At 36.5% G+C, this 18833-nt stretch overlaps 5 protein-coding genes across 6 annotated transcripts in view; 1 reads left to right on the top strand and 4 right to left on the bottom strand.

The window, feature by feature from the left end:
- The window catches only part of LOC112047432 (ADP-ribosylation factor-like protein 4C), a 93811-nt gene extending 86593 nt beyond the window's left edge, over positions 1 to 7218 (top strand). For both annotated transcript variants that reach the window (XM_024084556.2, XM_052885720.1), the window contains one exon: positions 5277 to 7218. In XM_024084556.2, coding sequence (XP_023940324.1) covers positions 5346 to 5975 — 630 coding nt within the window. In that variant the 5' untranslated portion in view covers positions 5277 to 5345 and the 3' untranslated portion in view covers positions 5976 to 7218. The remainder of the gene's footprint in view (positions 1 to 5276) is intronic.
- Positions 7219 to 7279: 61 nt separating this feature from the next.
- LOC112047446 (cilia- and flagella-associated protein 100-like) lies at positions 7280 to 9228 on the bottom strand. The gene has a single exon (XM_024084576.2). It carries the CDS (start codon positions 8987 to 8989, stop codon positions 7280 to 7282), a length of 1710 nt encoding a protein of 569 aa, XP_023940344.1. The 5' UTR covers positions 8990 to 9228.
- A 226-nt stretch (positions 9229 to 9454) lies between these two features.
- Positions 9455 to 11305, bottom strand: LOC112047450 (uncharacterized). Its single transcript, XM_024084579.2, has one exon. The coding sequence runs from the start codon at positions 11247 to 11249 to the stop codon at positions 9483 to 9485; it is 1767 nt and encodes a 588-aa protein (XP_023940347.1). The 5' UTR covers positions 11250 to 11305; the 3' UTR covers positions 9455 to 9482.
- Positions 11306 to 12121: 816 nt separating this feature from the next.
- LOC112047447 (uncharacterized) lies at positions 12122 to 13036 on the bottom strand. The gene has a single exon (XM_052885719.1). It carries the CDS (start codon positions 13026 to 13028, stop codon positions 12177 to 12179), a length of 852 nt encoding a protein of 283 aa, XP_052741679.1. The 5' UTR covers positions 13029 to 13036; the 3' UTR covers positions 12122 to 12176.
- A 511-nt stretch (positions 13037 to 13547) lies between these two features.
- On the bottom strand, positions 13548 to 18570 carry LOC112047445 (uncharacterized). Its single transcript, XM_024084575.2, has 6 exons — positions 18496 to 18570; positions 17476 to 17643; positions 16668 to 16871; positions 15678 to 15833; positions 14325 to 14478; positions 13548 to 13820 (listed from the first exon to the last, which is right to left on the bottom strand). The coding sequence occupies exons 1-6, from the start codon at positions 18568 to 18570 to the stop codon at positions 13651 to 13653; spliced, it is 927 nt and encodes a 308-aa protein (XP_023940343.1). The 3' UTR covers positions 13548 to 13650.
- Between the last annotated feature and the right edge of the window lie 263 nt (positions 18571 to 18833).

Below are 18833 nucleotides of genomic sequence, written 5' to 3'. Positions count from 1 at the left end.
GTAAGTGATGATGCAATCTAAGATGGAGGCGGGCTAACTTGTTAGGTGAAGGATGAAAAACCACATTCCTTTCGGTTTGTACACGACATCGTACCGGGACGCTAAATCGCTTGGCGGTACGTCTTTGCCGGTACTAGCCACGGCCGAAACATCCCACAAACCAAACAGCGTCGGAGAACACTTTAAAGCGTGTGTGCCGATCATTATCTATCATCGTCAAAGTATCAAACATTTTCATTCTAAGCCTGCCAAGCTGCATTGAAGCAGTGAGGTGGCTCTAAGCTCCATATACACCTCCACATCGCCACCGATACATATTCGTATATCTATGCACACATGATCGATTCTTCGTTACCCAATGATTAGCTCGATTAGCCTCGAAACTTCTCCGACCTAGTCAATAGGTCTCGACTGTTGAATGTTACAGGTCACTCGTAATCCGATGTCGATCGATATAGCGACTCTGCGATGACTTAGCGCAGCGTAATGTAATGCATACATGTTAATGGTACAGTCAATGGTGTTAGAAGAAACATAGATAGGTTATACGCAAATGGCACGTTAAAACTATGCTAATTAGCAAACCTGAGCTCAGTCGCTGCACTGTCATCGCGCCAATGACTACGCCGCTGAAATATTTTTTGTGTACCAGTTGTAAACATCGAATGTGGTTTATGTAACCTATCTACCTCTTTTTCTTCTAACATCATTCTACCTACTTATAGTAAAATATGTTATTCCTAAAATGGCGACTATAAGCGTGTAGCGATGAATGAAAAACCGACGACTGATGCACCTCACTTCCCCGCACGCACGATTTCACACCCACGCAGACTTTCCCCTCGTCGCCCGCATATCATTGGAGTGTCATCAACGAATTTGCCAGACTATAAGTTGCTCTACTATGAAGCTATAAGCTAAGCTACCTATACATTCATTCCTAAACTGTCATTAGGTTTTTAGCATTTTAATGCAATGACATTTTTATATAAATCTTTGTCTTATGATACATAAAATCCAAACTTCAAAAGAACGAAAAATTCCAACGATCCGAAATTATAAAAACTGTTTAGGAATCATCTGAGGGATTAATCATCTGACATCTGACCATACCAAGGTTATGGTGATGTCGGATGATTAATTTTATTAACTCATTAATTAATTACAATTGAAAATAGCTGGTCATTTACTACTTTATACGAGTGTCAGTGTGTATGAACGATTAAGCCCTTTTAGCTTCATTTAAACTGCTTAGAATCACAATTTTAAGCACTCAATATTACCAATACCAATACTAAGTAGGAGGTAAGTATTGAAATATCTCTCTCCCCAGTCGGTCCCTCATGACTGAGGATCGTGACCACCTTGACGAGTCATCTTTTGGTATATAATGCTTCTCAATCGAGTAAGGTCGCTGGCCATTTGGACGGTACTGTAAAAAATGCGGGCTCCTGTTTCCTTAAGAAGATCCGGCCATCGGCTTGAAGATCTACCTCGTGGCGGTTTGCCTTCCACATATCCCAGCACAACATTTTTTTCCAAGTTGTATTGTAAAATATATTGAAGACCATATAATCATCATATCAGCCGATGGACGTCCACTGCAGGACATAGGCCTTTTGTAGGGACTTCCAAACATCTCGATACTGAGCCACCTGCATCCAGCGAATCCCTGCGACTCGCTTGATGTCGTCAGTCCAACTGGTGGGGGGTCTACCAACACTGCGCTTTGTAGTGCGGGGTCGCCATTCCAGCACCTTGGGACCCCAACGTCCATCGGCTCTTCGAACTATGTGCCATATCCATATAATATAGGCCAGTTTTTCTTTAATTATATATAGGCCAGTTTTTCTTCAATTAACCATTATGAGAAAGTAATAAAAACTGGCTGAAAAATCCTCAATGTCAAGTTTCGCCTTTATGCATTTTTTCTGCAATAAAGTTATAAAACAAATAACAAACGAAGTTTTTCATGCTATTTCGTTGAAAATAGTAGAATTGAATGGAATAACTGAATAAGCCAGATTATCGGAGGAGCACTGAGGTCTCTGACCTGTAATTTCAAAAATAACAAGCAGAGTTTCAGTCGGCGCGCAGTTAGTGCAAAAAAACTCTTCGAACTGTCTAGTGTCTGCTACGAATAAATAACTTATACGTATCTACTTATTTATAAACTAGCGGTTGCCACGATATTTGCTCGGTGACTGACATGAGTAAAGGGAAACGAGTATAATAATAATCAAATCAAATATGAATGACTACATTTATTTATGTTAAATGGTTATTGTTAAACGTTGATAAACTAAAAAAGGATAAACCTTGCTGAGTTTGTTGTGAGCTCTTCCCGGACCAAGGCGCATTTGGAACCCTCGTAACTTTAATTTTAAGTTTTCGAATAATTATTATCACCATTATCTTAAATTTAATATTACCTGACGTTTCGAAAGAGCTTGTAAACTAAGCCTATTTGAAATAAATGAATTTTGACTTTAGACTTTGACTTTAACTTTTATGACTTAGTATCAGAAGACACATAGAAGGCTCAGAGTCACTCAGCGGGTGATGATGCGAGCTGTGGTCGTCTGCTAATTTCGGGTTCGATGACCCGAAATTAGCAAATCCGCAGAAAGACCAAACTGACCGACAACTCATGAAATTGCTAAGCGAAAGGGGCCAATGGGCGGGGCGCTATTCCTAATTCAAATGGACGTTGGGGTCTCATAGTGCTGAAATAACTATCCAGCCTAATCAATTCAAAAACTAGATAGATGTGTGGTTTGCTATCGACAGGTCACGTGATCAAGATCTGTCATTCCCATACATCTTTCTAATTTTCGAAGCGTTAGCGATCGTAGAAAGAGAATCGTCGTGCCACTTGGCTAGGGGGATACACCGGAAGGTTGATCGACGCCTTATTAGGTGGACGATGACATCAAGCAAGCAACATTTAGCAGTTAGTTAGTTTGGAAGTCTTTAAGCCTATGTCCAACAGTTGACTTTCATCGGCTGATAAAGGTGATAATAATCAGGGGCATCTCTAACTCACGTAGCGCCCGGGTGCAATCATCACCCTAGGGCTCTCTAGTACCTAAGCGTGCTGAGCACTGTTTAAATGGAATATGTACCTAAGGACACTCGGGCGCCCCTGAGATCGCGGCGCCCGGGTGCATCGCACCCCTTGCACCACAGGCAAAGACGCCTCTGATGATGATGATGATGATGATGATGATGATGATGATGGTGATAATGTCCTTCTCCAAGGTACAATCTATATCTGTAGGTACTTATCATAATTCGTCGAAAGAGATTTAATACGTTTACCAGTTTGTGATTAACAAACAAAATATTTCTTCTTTCTAATACTAACTAATAACTATAGATATCTCCTAAGCTCGTTAAAACATAGCAACTTAGATAATAAATTCAGTACTTACAATCTCCCATTCTATAATCTGGATCAAAAGAGTAATTTCAGACATTAAATTGTTAGAGAAAGTACTCGTAGATACCTATCTTGTGAGAAATCACTATAAAGGGCGTCTCGGCGACATCTTGTCTCGTCGGCACTCGCAGCCCGTTACGATTACAAATACCGTTATTGGATTGTACCTGTCATGTATTAAATCACCTGCCTACATCGCCAGAGCTTGTCTTCGAGGCTCGATTACGTAACAAGTAAATGCCGTAGTAAATGAGATAATTTCTTAAGTAATTACTAGTGATCTTTATTTTTTTACTATTCAAAGTTAGCCCTTGACTGCGATCGCATCTGATGTTAAGTGACGGTTTTGTCTAAGATGGAACCGAGCTTACTAAGTAAGAGGATTTTATAAATTCCTTCTACCCATACCACTAAGGGTTTCTACGCGGCATCATATCGTCTTTGCCCACCATTGACCTTTTTTTTTAATTCTTTACAAGTTAGACCTTGACTACAATCTCACCTGACGCTAAGTGATGATGCAATCTAAGATGGAATCGGGCTAACTTATTAGGAGGAGGATGAAATCCACACACCTTTCGGTACACACGCTAAATCGCTTGGCGGTACGTCTTTGTCGGTAGGGTGGTAACTAGCCACGGCCAATTAAGAAAACCTCAATCGGTCCAGCCGAGGATCGAATTCAAGGCCTTCGTCTTGTAAGTCCACTGCGCATATCACTGAGTTGACCTGAGTCAATTAAGAAAATATTAATTCCTTAACTGACCCGAACTGGAAATCAAACTCAGGACCTCTCTGTTCAGAACCACAGTATCACTAACTGCGCCATAGAGGTTGTCAAACAATCAATAAACAAGAGAATTTCTTTAGTTATGGTCAAATTCTTTTTGATTCTCTCAATCATACCTGCTTAAGCTAATACTTGCTTGAATTGAGCATACGAATAATAATAAAAATAATTGAGCATAAGAGAGGATCTAAGGTTCATACTAACCATATAAATGATAAATTGACGTTGGATTTTGCCCGCGGCTACAACTTCGTGGATTTCGGTTTTGTAATTATCAATCATTGAGAAATATATCCGAGATATATGGACGCAATCTGTCTCTGTACCCAATTTCTGTTTAGCGTTATATGAACGAACCAGCGACGCTCCGCGATTACACCCGCGTAGTTCCTGTTCCCGTGAAAATTAAAAAAAAAATTAAAATCGGTTCGGTAGATCCAGAGGTTACCCCCTACAGTTTTTCAAACTTTACCTCTTTATAATATTAGTATAGATAATAAACATGACACGGCAAGCAAGTTTCCATTTTTAATCTACTAATAGGTGCTTACTTATTTTAGTCGATAAGCGAGTTGGCCACTTCGCCGTTTCTCTCCAATTACGTATTGTAATTTTTGACGGCCTCCGTGGCGCAGTGATATGCGCGGTGGATTTACAAAACGGTGGTCCTGGGTTCGATCCCCGGCTGGGCAGATTGAGATTTTCTTAATTTGTCCAGGTCTGGCTGGTGGGAGGCTTCGGCCGTGGCTAGTTACCACCCTACCGGCAAAGACGTACCGCCAAGCGATTTAGCGTTCCGATACGATGCCGTGTAGAAACCGAAAGGGGTGTGGATTTTCATCCTCCTCCTAACAATTTAGCCCGCTTAAATGTTAGACTGCATCATCACTTACCATAAGGTGAGATTTTAGTCAAGGGCTAACTTGTAAAAAAAAAAAAAATTGTAATCTATTCGTACTGATCTGATACTGATCAGAAATGTGTGACACTCCGTTTCCACTGATCAGAAATGTGTTTATTAATATGTTTTTTTCTCATTTTCAGGTTTCGCTGTACGCTCATCATGTTGCGACCAGACGAAAGTGTTAGATAGTCAGCCGGCAGCAACGCAGTATGGGTGCAAACATGGGCAAGAACTCGAGCCTGCTCGACGCGCTGCCCTCCACCCAGGGCACACTCCACGTCGTCATGCTCGGCCTGGACTCCGCCGGCAAAACCACGGCGCTCTACAGGCTCAAGTTCGACCAATACCTAAACACCGTCCCCACTATAGGCTTTAATTGCGAGAAGGTCAAAGGCACAATAGGAAAGTCGAAGGGAGTCAATTTCCTCGTATGGGATGTCGGCGGACAGGAGAAGCTGCGGCCTCTATGGAAATCGTACACGCGATGCACGGATGGCATAATCTTCGTCTTAGATTCCGTCGACATTGAGAGAATGGAGGAAGCTAAAATGGAGCTGATACGTACAGCCAAATCACCAGACAACACAGGCGTTCCAATATTAGTACTCGCTAATAAACAAGATTTGCCAGGCGCGAAGGAGCCGCGAGAATTAGAGAAGCTGTTAGGCTTACATGAACTAGTTTCGTCGCCGCACGGCTCACGAGACGCACACTCGTGGCATGTGCAGCCCGCTTGTGCTATCACTGGCGAGGGACTGCACGAAGGTCTCGAATCACTCTATGAGATGATACTTAAGAGGAGAAAACTAGCCAAGCTACAAAAGAAGCGAGTTAGATAAACGACTTGCACAATCTAAATGATGACAATTAGTCAAGAGATGCGGAAGAGTCAAATAATGCTCACGGGATGGATATTAGTAGTGTCCGATCGAACACCAAATATTGTTTTAATATAGGTTTATATAACGTCTTATGAAGATATTCCATCATAGTGTTGCTCAAATTTACATTTTGAAGGAAACGAATATTTTGATAAATTGTAACTAACCACTAGTCATTTTCTTTTGAAAATAGCTAGAGGATAAAATATTACAATAATGTCATTTAGTTAAAGAGAGAAATAAGCGTTGAAGTATTATAATTGATACGCTATATGGTAGGCGTCCACAGATCGCATTGTACGTATCGGACAAATCATAGGGTTCTTTGTGTAGAAAGATGAAGATATGTGGACGCCTGCCTTTAGTCAACTTCTTACAATACTCGGGAACCAAGAACCATGAACTTCGCAAAACAGTAATAGATACTGTTAAAGCTATGCTAAATGGAGTCTTCTTTTACGACACATTAATATTTGCATGAATAGCCAAATACCAAAGTAAGTCTTTTTATTCAATCTTACATTCGAGTATTTATAAATAATTTTCCAACTTCGTTTGTACTACTTTATAATATGAAATATTTAAACCATCATAGTCTGGAATGTATATGTAATTCATTCTAAATTGAACATATTCGACTGTTAAATTATTTATCTAACCATGTCTTCTTGTATATATCACACTGTAAATATATTTTAGTACTTGTAATTAACTACATGAAAAAAATCTTCTTATTTCGGATTTACGGCGACCGTCTTTTTGGTAACTAATGGAAAGATGTCCTTTAAATATTACGAATATTCTTCATAAATAAAATGGAGAAGATAAAATATACAAACGAAAATATCACGACATACATACATTATCGTTTCATGATTATTAATAGCGATAAATTAATTAGGTATTTATTTATTTACTCGTAGGCATAACTTAGTATAAATATAACCAATGTATTGATTTACTTAAGCTTTTACCAGAATTTATGTTACTCACCTTGTAAATATGTAAATTCCAAATATGTAGTTATTCGTCAATACCAAGATACCAAACAATTATATAAGTAGGTAAAGTATCTACTTTTTGTTATTATATTTGTTTTTAAAAAAATCATTAACGCTATTGTAATAATTGTATTGTGTTTAATGGTGATACATAAATGTTATTTTTAAAAATCCCCGTAATAAAGTCTGTTTTCAATATATGAGAGTATGTTTTCTTTTTTTAACCTTAAAAAGAATTAGAAATCCTCGTCTTTGTGGTCATCAAACGTAAGATTGGAGACAATTAACTGGGTCTTCATTCTCGGTCCAGTCAGTGAAAAGTCGCAAATACTCAAACTCAACATCAGTTAACGATTTACTTTCTTTTTGTTTTGTTATTAGCTTATTTGATGATGTACTCGTAAGTTTTCTTTTATTTTTACCACATTTTTTTTTAATCGGTGTGTAAACACGGTCGGCAGCTATTCCATAAGCCCTTAGTAATTCCCGCTCTAATCTATGAAATAGACGCAATTCCTTAGCAGCCAGTTTCGCTTTCTCAACTTTTAAACGTTCTGTCTCTTCGCATTTCAACATAGCACGTCTTACAGTGTTACTTCGGATTTCATCTAATTGTTTCGAATAATCCATGTAGAATATTTCAATAGACTTTGCTATGACGGTTATATCTATATTTATCGGTCTTTCTTGAAATATTTTTTCATAACAAAACTCTAAATGTAAAACTAATTTTAAAAAGTCCGGTACACCGACTGTATTGTAAAAAAATCCAAATAATATTTTATAAAATTTAAGCTCTAATTCAGTGCACCTTTCTTCACTACATGATAGCAAAATTTCGTATTTTTTAATTAAGCTAGCAACCATTGCATACTCCTGTAAGATTACTTCCTTTAACGATTTTATTTCTTCTTTAAGCATCTTTATCAGTGGAACCAAATGGCTTATATGTGTGTAGTAATACAGCTGTTGGTTTTCCATTTCATTGAAAACAGTCATGAGATCATTTGCTTGAGTAAAATAAAGGGCTGGACTAATTGTATTGCCATAGCATATTTTACGCATCTTCTCAAATAATATTGCAAAAGTGTCTTCATCATGGGAATTTCCATAATCGAAACCTTTAGCTTCGATCTCAACAGATCTGGCAAATTCCCTGTTATTCAAACGCCATATTGGCGGAGACAAGTAATACAAAAATCTTCCATATTTTAACTGAACACTGTACTTATATTCCAAGCCAATAAGCCTAGACTTAAGAGAAAATTGTTCAGTGCCCGTTGCTTGTAACTCTTTGATCTTTGAATCTACTTGAAATTTAAGTTTATCCCATTTAGCTAGAAACTCCATAGATTTTTTATAATCCTCTGATATAAATGCGTCGAAATATTTCGCTTGATCGGTTAACCTCTTCACAGACAAAGAGTAAATATCAAGTTCATTACGATAATTTGTTTCTAAATTGAAAATGCCATCTCTCTTTATTCCAACCTCATATTTTAGGTGCAATATTTGTTTAACGCATTCTCTAAATGATTTAAAACCTGGATTATGAAGTTGTAATGGACGTCCATCTAAATATCTATAATAGTCAGCATCTACATCAAAATCCGAGTTAATATCATTTACCGGATTACTTACATATAAACGCTTTCGCAGATCGGCGCTTACAATTTTATATTTCTCACTCACACCAATAGTTAATTTTCGTTTGAATTGATCTCTGTCCTGTTGCTTACAGTAATATTTTAAAGGTAAAGTAAATTCAGGTTTTTTAAGTTTAGCTATTGATAAAAGTATATTATTCGGTAAAATGTATTTTTTCAAATCGTCATTGGGTAATTTACTGCATTTCTTTTTCGTTACATCGTTTTGTTTATGTGAAGACGAAACCAGCAATTTATCTGAATACCTACGTTTTTTAGTTATACAAGTACTGATAGTTAGAGGTTTATCTTCCTCATTTAGCATTTTAATCAAAGTCGTACAAAATTGTTTATAATAATAAATATTAACAAAGCCTTCTAGATTATTACTTTGTACTTATACTTTTTCAATTTCATTTTTTTAAATCAAATGAGTCGTCACTTGATTTTGACCGAGATCATTATTTTGTTGCGACTTTGGTTTTAGTTTGAGCTGTACATCGCGGTTTCACTCCCGTATAGTAGTAGTATAAAGCGTATATTTATGCTATTAGATTTCTTCAATTAATGGACTATTCAATACTGATGGAATTTTGCAATTTGAACCAGTACCTAGTTCCTGAGATTAGTGCGTTCTACCAAACAAACTCACCAGCCGTATAATATTAGCATAGATTAATCGGTTAAAACTTGTTAATTGTAGAAATGTGGAATAGTACCAAATAATACAGTAATCAAACTTATTACATAATACAGTTTATTTATATTAAGAAGAAACCTCCTCCTTTTTTGAAGTTGGTTAATAAAGGAATATGTTATTAAGGTATAACAGATTTTCGGGGTACCCAATGAAAGGCAGGTTTCACAAACGTATAATACTCAGTCAAGTATGGAGCTGGGTTCATTCCTTCACACCACTCTGTGAAGAACAATAAACCGTCTCTTTCCTCTTGACTTAATGCATACTTCTGACGTTTTGATTTTTCAGAACTCTCCATTTGCGAATCTTGCCTTTCTTCAACAAATGCAATTTTTGATTTTTTATCTAGAAACTTTTTAAAAACAGGTCTTTTATACTTTGCTGGAGGCAAAAATGCCTTATTCATAGCAACAGTCATTTCATAGAAAGCTCGCAATTCACGCTGAGCCATAAATGCATTTTTCATTGTTTTTAAATCTTGAGCAAAGAAATCGTTTCGTGCTTGATTAACTATGTTGAAATCTAATGAATCTAGACGTAAATTATAATCTTCATACATGACCTCCAAAATTTTCATGGGATCTTGCAAGTTTTGATGACCTTCTTCACATTTACCGAACACTTGTTCATAAACGTATTCTATACAAATTTTCAATTTTAACGTGCTTGGACTTGCGACACTATCGTAAAAGTTTGTGTTGAGAATCCGGAAAAACTTATTTTGCAAGTGTATTTCATTATAGTTTTCTCTGTCTATTTCATGGTTGATGCTGTCAATGTAGAACTGAAAATAATCTAGTTCTTGTTTCGTTGCCATTTTTAAGTGCTGAATTCGATCTTGTAAAAGTTTATAAGGAGAACCTGTTTTGGAAAGTTGTATTAGGTACTCTCTACTTTGCAATTCCATTGTTCTGAATATATATAACATTTGCTCGGGAAGGTTAAAATAAATGTACGGTGGATAAGGGTTTTGTAGTTCTTGTTTTGCCACCTCTACCATTCTGTCAATGTCCAGAGTGTCTACTAAATCATTATCCGTTTTAAACGTATCAGTTTCAAATTGTAACGATTGAATTTTATCTTTCAATTTCTCATCGTATAATCGACGCCACGACAGTGGTGCGACAAAGATCAAGTAGCTCCTATACATCTTCAACACACTACGAATAGCATCGAGTTTAAATAATATGTTATTTAATATAGTTATCTGTGTTGCATATCCAAGAAATTCAGAATTTTTGGCAACTAAATCAGCATACACTTTTTCAGCCTTAGAAACTCTAGCACAAGATCTCTTATAATCCTCTGTTAAAAATTTTTGAAAGTTTTTAATATGTTGTTTTAAACCAACAACAATTTTATCATGTTCATTATTTTCTATTATCAAGTTATGTTCTATTTTCAAGATCAAATCTCGTCGGTAGCCAATTTGTTGCCGATTCATAGCATAACTTCGAATATTATTAATGTAAACTTTTATATCATCAAAACATCGCAAAGGGCGTCCTTCTATGACTGTATAAAACTCAGGGTGAATTTCTACCACAGCTCTTACATCATCAGGTGGTTCTTCGATAAAAAGTCTTTCGGATATATCTCTAGTTGCAGCTATTCTAAGATTATCTTTTAAATGTAATGGTTGCATCCATCTACTTCTGCTCATAAGTTTCTCCTTACGATCGCTATATTTTATATAAGAAAGTAACTTTTCAGACCTTGGCACTCGAAAAGGTCTCAATGCCTTTTTCTTCATCTTATCTTCGGGCATAGCATGTTTTCTATTGGCGAAATAATGTTGAGTATTTTGTACATAGCGTCGACGGAAAATAATATCTAAAGTTTTTAAAGGAACCATCGGTTTCACTTTCTCTTTTGTGCAAGACATTCTATTTTGTTTTTATAAAATAATCTAAATTAAATTTTTAATTAAAATATATTCACAAAAACATAAAATCACCAAAGAAATCTTCAAAGAAATTTACGAATGTCTTAAATTCTTCAAAGTTCTTGAATACTTCATACTTCTATCAATGTCAAAGGTTAACTTTTTTCGCTTTAAAAAGTATTAAACATGAGGATCACGTTATTATTTAAAAATATTTTTTGCATTTTACTGAGGCTCATTGAAGAATCGAAGAAAATGTAAATTATTATATTATTAATATCACACTATTTACCTTTAGATGGCATTTAAATTCAACGGTGTAATAATCAATATTAATATTAAATCGATTTTATACTTCTAAACATAATTAATTAATCATGATAACATTGTCACACTATATATAATCAATTACTACTTTTGTCCAATCAATTATATATATATAACTATTTTTTTAAATTATTATAATCGTTATTCAATTTCCTTTCGTTTTCTCGGTTCATAAGAAGATTTCAATCGCTTGCTTAACTTGTCTACGTCCTTCAATAATTTATTTGCATTTTTGGCTTCTTTCATTTCCTTAACTTCATTTTCATAAGTCTCTTTCTCTATAGTTTTAATAATATCTAAATCAAATGCAGATAAATCTAGCATTAAGTTATTGTATTCTGTTTCAAGAGACAAGGCCATATCCAATGAACTTAATTTTGCATCATTCGGCGCTATTACTTGTTCGTAAGCAAATTCAACATAGTTAAATATTTGTAATACCATTTTAGATGAGACTAGGTAACGAATTTTATTATGCAATATTCGGAAAAACGCCTCTTTCAGTTCTACTTCCCGTTTTTCATTCAAGGAAATTATTTCAGCGATTTCTTGTACCTGAAAAATATTAAGTAAATAACACAAATTAAAAAGAAAAATTCATTACACTAATACAACCTTCTCTTGTATGTAATCCAACTCTTTGTGTATTAAGTTTTTCAAAAACCCGAGAGATTTAAGAAATTTATTTTTTTCAGTGTTCAGTTCTTCGGTTACCAGAAGGTAGTTTAAATTTTGTTTTTCCAGCATATCGAAAACATGCAGTAACTGTTCAGGGCTTGCAAAATAAAGACAAGGCGCAGGGTATTTACTCAAACGTAATATTATTAAATTCTTGTTTACTTCTCTAAATATATCTGATTCATAAGCAATAATTTCCATCTGTTCTATATTTAAATTAATATTGTTCTTTTCTTGCCATAAAATGGGCGCAGCTCTATGTAGAAAACATTGAAAAGACACCAAAATTTGAAAAGTCTCGTCAATGTATTGCAATTTAGATTTTAGGGTAGCTAATTCGAAATTAGCCTGTTTATGTTCTTCCGTTTGATTAGACAGTTCTTTAGCTAAGTTATCGGATTTTCGCATAATGACAATTGTTTTGTCATTATCATCTGCTAAAAATTTATCAAAACTATGATGATATTCGTCGAAATGTTTCGAAGCAGTGCTATAGATTTTTCTTTCCGTGTCAATTTCCTTGGTAATTCGTAAAATTTCGTCGGTTAAAAATCCATGCACAGTTCTTTTTAGCGCTATATCTCGAATGTTTTTTTTATATTTGTTAATTGACTTGTTTGATCTAATTGGCCGTCCATCTACTAATGTATAGAAATGAGGATCGATATCTAATATTGTTTTAACACCACAATCGCTGCTTTCTTCTATAGGAGGTAGTTTTATACCGCACAACTTAACTTTTTTAGACGGTTGTTTTAATAATTTCTTTTCCATTTTAAGAGATCAACTAACTGAAACTTAAAACAGTTGAATAGGTTGGTAACTATTTGTCGTTACTATAGTGATATGAAACACCACAAGCAATTTGTTCAATGTTTCTATAGAGATTATCCCTATCGTTTTTAATTAGTCACGTTTTAGGGAAGGAAGGGGAAAGGGAAACTATATCTCTTATCAGGGTGCTGGGGAGTATTTCCCATAACTTCAAGATTTTGACGAGTTCACTTATAAGCCAAACTGCATAACTAATGTTTATTTTACCAAAAAATTAAAACTATTTATGTTTTCATACAAAGTAATACAAATAATTCCGACTATCCATGCCTTTATCTATCCTTGCATTTTAAGTTAGGCTACGGGATTATTATAAGGTTGCGTATAAGGGACACATTTTGAGATGTATTTACATACATATATAGAAATATTATTTACTCCGAAAATATTCATTTTAGATCATATGTTCCTGAACATTTTAAATTAATTTTCGATATAAAATATAACTCCAAGTTACAAGCGTTCAAAATCATTAAATAGATTTGAGTATTAATCAATTTTAATGTTTTTTATCACACTGACCAGTTAGACCATTTTCAAATACATTGCCAGGATTACCTTTTTAATCGCTATCGGAGCTGCCACTTTGCCGTTCCTCTCTTTCCTCGTCTTCAGCCTCCTTTTTAACTAATTCCCACGGCATGACGGGTAAAGGTTCCACAAACGAGTCATCTATTTTCAACTTGTATAGGTGTCTAGGTGTGAAATGTGTTGGAAGTGGCCACACATTTTCTGTAAATAAAATAACAATCAAAAGGTTTAACAATCAAATTTAATTAATATATTATAAAAAAATATAAAAGAAGATCGGGTTTGTCACAACACTCATAACTCAGGAACGGTTGGACCGAATTGACTGAAAATTGGTGGGTAGGTGTTGGGTGAGAGTGTGTCAGCGTAGGTGTAGGGTTGAGTAAGGGTATGGTAGGGTAGGTGTAGGGTGAGAGTATGGTAGGGTAGGGTAGGGTGGGAATAAAATAGGAAGGTCAAAAGGTACCCACTGATACCTACTATTAGGTAGGTAAGTAGGTATTCTGTGACAGGTGTAAGTAAGCAGTGGCGTGCACTTCATAGAAGCAATAATGGACTGCCTACTAAGGACTCATTATGAACCTAGATTGAAGAAGGTATATATTTTGTATGATTTGTACGTATAGTGCATACAGTAGTTAAAATCTTTGTGTACGCCACTGTAAGTAAGTAAGCACAGAAAAGCTTGTAATTTGTTGTACCTACCAAAATAGAAGGTATAATCATCAACACGGCGATGCAGGTGAGCAACATGGCGGAGGTCCAAAATGTACCGCGATTGCAGAAGACAGTCTATCAGCGCCACTTCTGGCAAAGCCTCTATTCTGGGATCTACGGCGCTTAATCCTTTGAACGACAACTGTTGGATACAAAGATATAAAAATCAAAATAAACATATAAAGTACCTACCTAGATATCTACTTTCATTTATTTGTTCAAAATTGATAAACTTCTAGCAGAGGAGGCGTGATAGCCCAGTGGATATGACCTCTGCCTCCGATTCCGCAAGGCGTAAGTTCGAATCCGGTCCGGGGTATGCACCTCCAACTTTTCAGTTGTGTGCATTTTAAGAAATTAAATATCACGTGTCTCAAACGGTGAAGGAAAACATTGTGAGGAAACCTGCATACCTGAGAGTTATCTTAATTCTCTGCGTGTGTGAAGACTGCCAATCCACAGTGGGCCAGCGTGGTGGACTATTGGCTTAACATCTCTCATTCTGAGAAGAGACTCGAGCTACTCGAATATGGGTTGATAATGATGATGATGATGACTAGCAGACGCCGCGCGTAGTTCCTGTTCCGTATGAATACAGGGATAAAATACAGCCTATAGCATATGGGGATAGTGTAGCTTTCCATAAGTGAAAGAATTTTTCAAATCGGTTCAGTAGTTTAGGAGCCTATTCAATGCAAACATACAAACAAATAATCAAATCTTTCCTCTTTATACCTGACTAGCGTACGCCCGCACTTCGTCCGCGTGGAATTTAGTTTTTCACAAATCCCTCAGGAACCATGGATTTTTCCGGGTTAAACAAGTAAAAGTAAGTAAAGTAACAAACATACATCCAAACATCCGTTTCTAATATTAGTACCTATAGATAACAAGTTATGATTTGTAGGTAGTATCAACAGTACATAAACCAATCAATTTGAGAGCTCTGTTGATCAACATCTCACATTCAATTACATATATTATATTATCAATATTATTGACTTTATATAGATTAATGTTATCCTTGTTATACGACTAACGCCGTGATATGCCATCACAGGGGCGTAGTTACCGCCGTATCAGCCTTATGAATGATACGGGGCCTCCAGAATACAGGGGCCCCTTACGTGTAAAATCAAAAATTGGTAAAATCCACGAACTCATTTGACCACTGACACGGGTCCCACATACTTGATCAAAGAAACTTTTACGTAACTTTAAACTCACTTAAATGGACAAACTGCAAGTGAACTAGTACTTGAAGGGTAGAACGAGAAGTCCTGTAGGTAGTTGTTGTTGTTGTTGTTGTTGTTGGTGTTGTTGTTGTTCTTGTATACTCACATTTTCATCTGCTTTTGCATACGCACAGATTCTTGTCATCTTGTCGAGGCATATCCGCAGTTGTTCCATATGCTCTGACATCGGTCCATGAACATTGAGGGTTCCAATAAGTGAAGGCGGTCGTGCTATGAACGCTCGCCAATCGTCAAACAAAAGCTAAAAAGTTTAAGAAAATGCAGTCGTGTTGGAACAAACCCGCCCGCGATTGGCGTGAGAAGCAGGCAGAGATGTTGTGTAGCCATGTTATTCGTCCTGCCGCATTTTATGCCGCTATTAGTCGGTTTTCAGCTTGAGTCACAGTACAGAGCGTCGCGATTATTTTCGGCAGCGCGAGCACGGCATCAGCTTCTACACCGAACGTAGCCAGTTTTACGCTGTTTACTTCGTTTCATACTTTGTATCCATAGTCTGTACCATAACTTAAGTGGGCGCTACTGACGTAAACAGCATTTTTTTACATTGTATAGGCGAGCGCTTGGCTACATGCTAATGCAGGCTATAGTGAAACGCGCTTGCCTAGAAGATGTCTATTCACTCGTGACTTTATACCCATGTTGTAGGTGGTAGGAAAAATACTACCTATATAACGTTTCCACGTTGACACTAAACTAAAGGTTAATCTACCTTCAGTGAGTAGTTGACTTTACCTATATCAGGTCTGTAGGTCACTTAGGTCTGTACTTAGGTCTTATCTGTAGGCCACTTACTGTTAACCGTTGAGGCCTCATCAGTTTAGGTCAAATTATTGTAAGGATATCCGATAAGTTCCGATTAAGATTCCGTTAAAATCATAATCATTACCTATCGGGTTACTTAACCTCCTTATAGGAAAGGGGATTTGGAGCATAGACCCAGTACCTACACTGTTTCTATGCGAGCTGTCTGTCGGGCTTTTGGGTGATAATGTAGAATTGTTAACATCACCCCCCACCTGTGAGTGAGCACGTTGAGCCCACCTCCAATAATAGGCTAGATACTGTGGTTACTCACCGTTTGTATTGAATGATAAATCGTTAACATCTTTACTCGTTTAAATATCTTCTTTTCAGATTTCTCCTTCAGTTCCTCATCTAACATTATTGCAACTCCTTCAACTACCTCGTCTGATTCATCCTCTTTGAGTTTTTCTTCTATCCATTTACGTTCGCGCTCAAACAGAAATCTTAAATGTCTATATACTGTATCTTCTGAGCCCTAAAATTCCAGACAATGTACTCAGAATCTGTCGTATAATATAGACTTTTTGACGGCCTCGGTGGTAGTAGTATGGGCAGTGGATTTGCAAGACGGTGGTCCTGGGTTTCACCCCTGCGCTGATTGAGGTTTTCTTAATTGATCCAGGTCTGGCTGGTGGAAAGCTTCGGTCATGGCTAGTTACCACCCTACCGGCAAAGTCGTAGGTACCGCCAACCGATTTAGCGTTCCGGAACGATGTCTTGTAGATTTTCATCTTACTCCTAACAAGTTAGCCCATCTTACTCCTAACAGTCATCTTAGATTGCATCACCGCTTACCATCACGTGAGATTGTAGCCAAGGGCTAACTTGTAAAGAAAAAAAGACTGCTCGCAACTAAGAGTCCGTTCTGAACACGAGGCGTATTGTGCAGTAAACGGAAACATATCCCAGCCGGGTAAATAATAAATAGCTGCACAGTGTGTTGCAATGTCATGCTAGCATGGCCCGCTATGATAGGCCAATGTCTAGAGGGCATTATGGCGTCTGATGGCATACGGTCCTATGTTGTGCTAGCTCAGAGTGGACTCGAAGTTTGGTGCATGCTATAACTCTAAACTTACCTCGACAACATGTACAAAGTAGCTGTCGTAAACCAAAAGCAATCCTCGCACATTAATATCACAATAACTAGAGTTCACATCGTCTATCGTTGCTTTAAAGTGTTTTATTATTTCTTCTTTATCTAGAGCGTGTTCGCCAGTATATATCATGCGAATAGCATACGCTTTCTGTAAAAATCATTGCGAGATTGAAGGAATAAGTACCTTAAGGTTATTTCATAATCATACAATAGAGATCCTGGCTCCTGCAGACAACAAAATCCTACATAATGTCCATATGGCAGCTCGAACAGTCAATATTATTGACAACTAGCGGACGCCCGCGACTTCGTCCGCGTGAAATTCGATGTAAACTTTCAACTACCCCTACCCTACCCTATGGAAATAATATCATATTTCGGGGTAAAACTTTTGGTAATTGAAATCGAGGTGTACCTCCCTATCAGCGGCGAAAAGTTCTTGCAGGCTGATTCCCGCTGGGTTATCTTTAAGAATTCAAGCATATTCATTCTTGTACTGTATCTAAATATATGAGAAACCGGAGTTTGTATCACGCTATATGAATTTCTTGGGGACGGCTTACCTTCTTCTTCTTCAGATTCTTCGCTACTGCTATGTATGGAAGTGTATGTGCATAAAAATATATCTCAATAGGGCTATTATTTACAGTTCGGGGTGTGATTCAGAGCGGATAAGACGACTTTAGGTAACCTTGCCTTACATATTATGGTCAATAATATTGACTGTATGCACTATCCGGCATACAATCTTACAGGGTACATAATACTAATAGGTAAGTCTGACTAAAAAAATAATTAAGAGTAGCCTCAATAGATCCGCAGTAGGTATTATTTATCTCGTATTACTTAGCATATAATATTTACATAATATGGTATTAGGTAAAGTTACAATATACCTAAGTAAAGTTAAAATATAAACTTATCTTAACTTTTAAAGGCGTTACATGTATATATGTATGGCTTTAGTATTTTTATTACCTTACTTCTTACTGTTACTTACCAATCGGATTCGCTCAAAGTTCTCCTCTACGACATTTAGAACAGTTCTGACGTCTAAATCTGGCAATAAAGCCATAATAGTTATTTACCTATTTCATTTAAATTTTTATACATAAATTTTCAATTTAAAACTGAATCGCGAAAAATTCTGTGCTGCATGGTAAATATTATGACTTTTGCAAATGCCAAAACTGTAACTATAGAAACGAATGTCTCTAGGGCTGAGCTTTTAGTATAATACCAAAGAGTAAATGAATTTATAGGGTATATAGGTTATACGCTTGTATTACGTAGCAACAAGGTAGCAACGTAGCAACCTATCTGCAATCAATGACAATG

This window comes from Bicyclus anynana, chromosome 15 (genome assembly GCF_947172395.1).
Source record: "Bicyclus anynana chromosome 15, ilBicAnyn1.1, whole genome shotgun sequence".
Taxonomy (NCBI): domain Eukaryota; kingdom Metazoa; phylum Arthropoda; class Insecta; order Lepidoptera; family Nymphalidae; genus Bicyclus; species Bicyclus anynana.
This window is presented reverse-complemented; position numbering and strand designations above follow the sequence as displayed.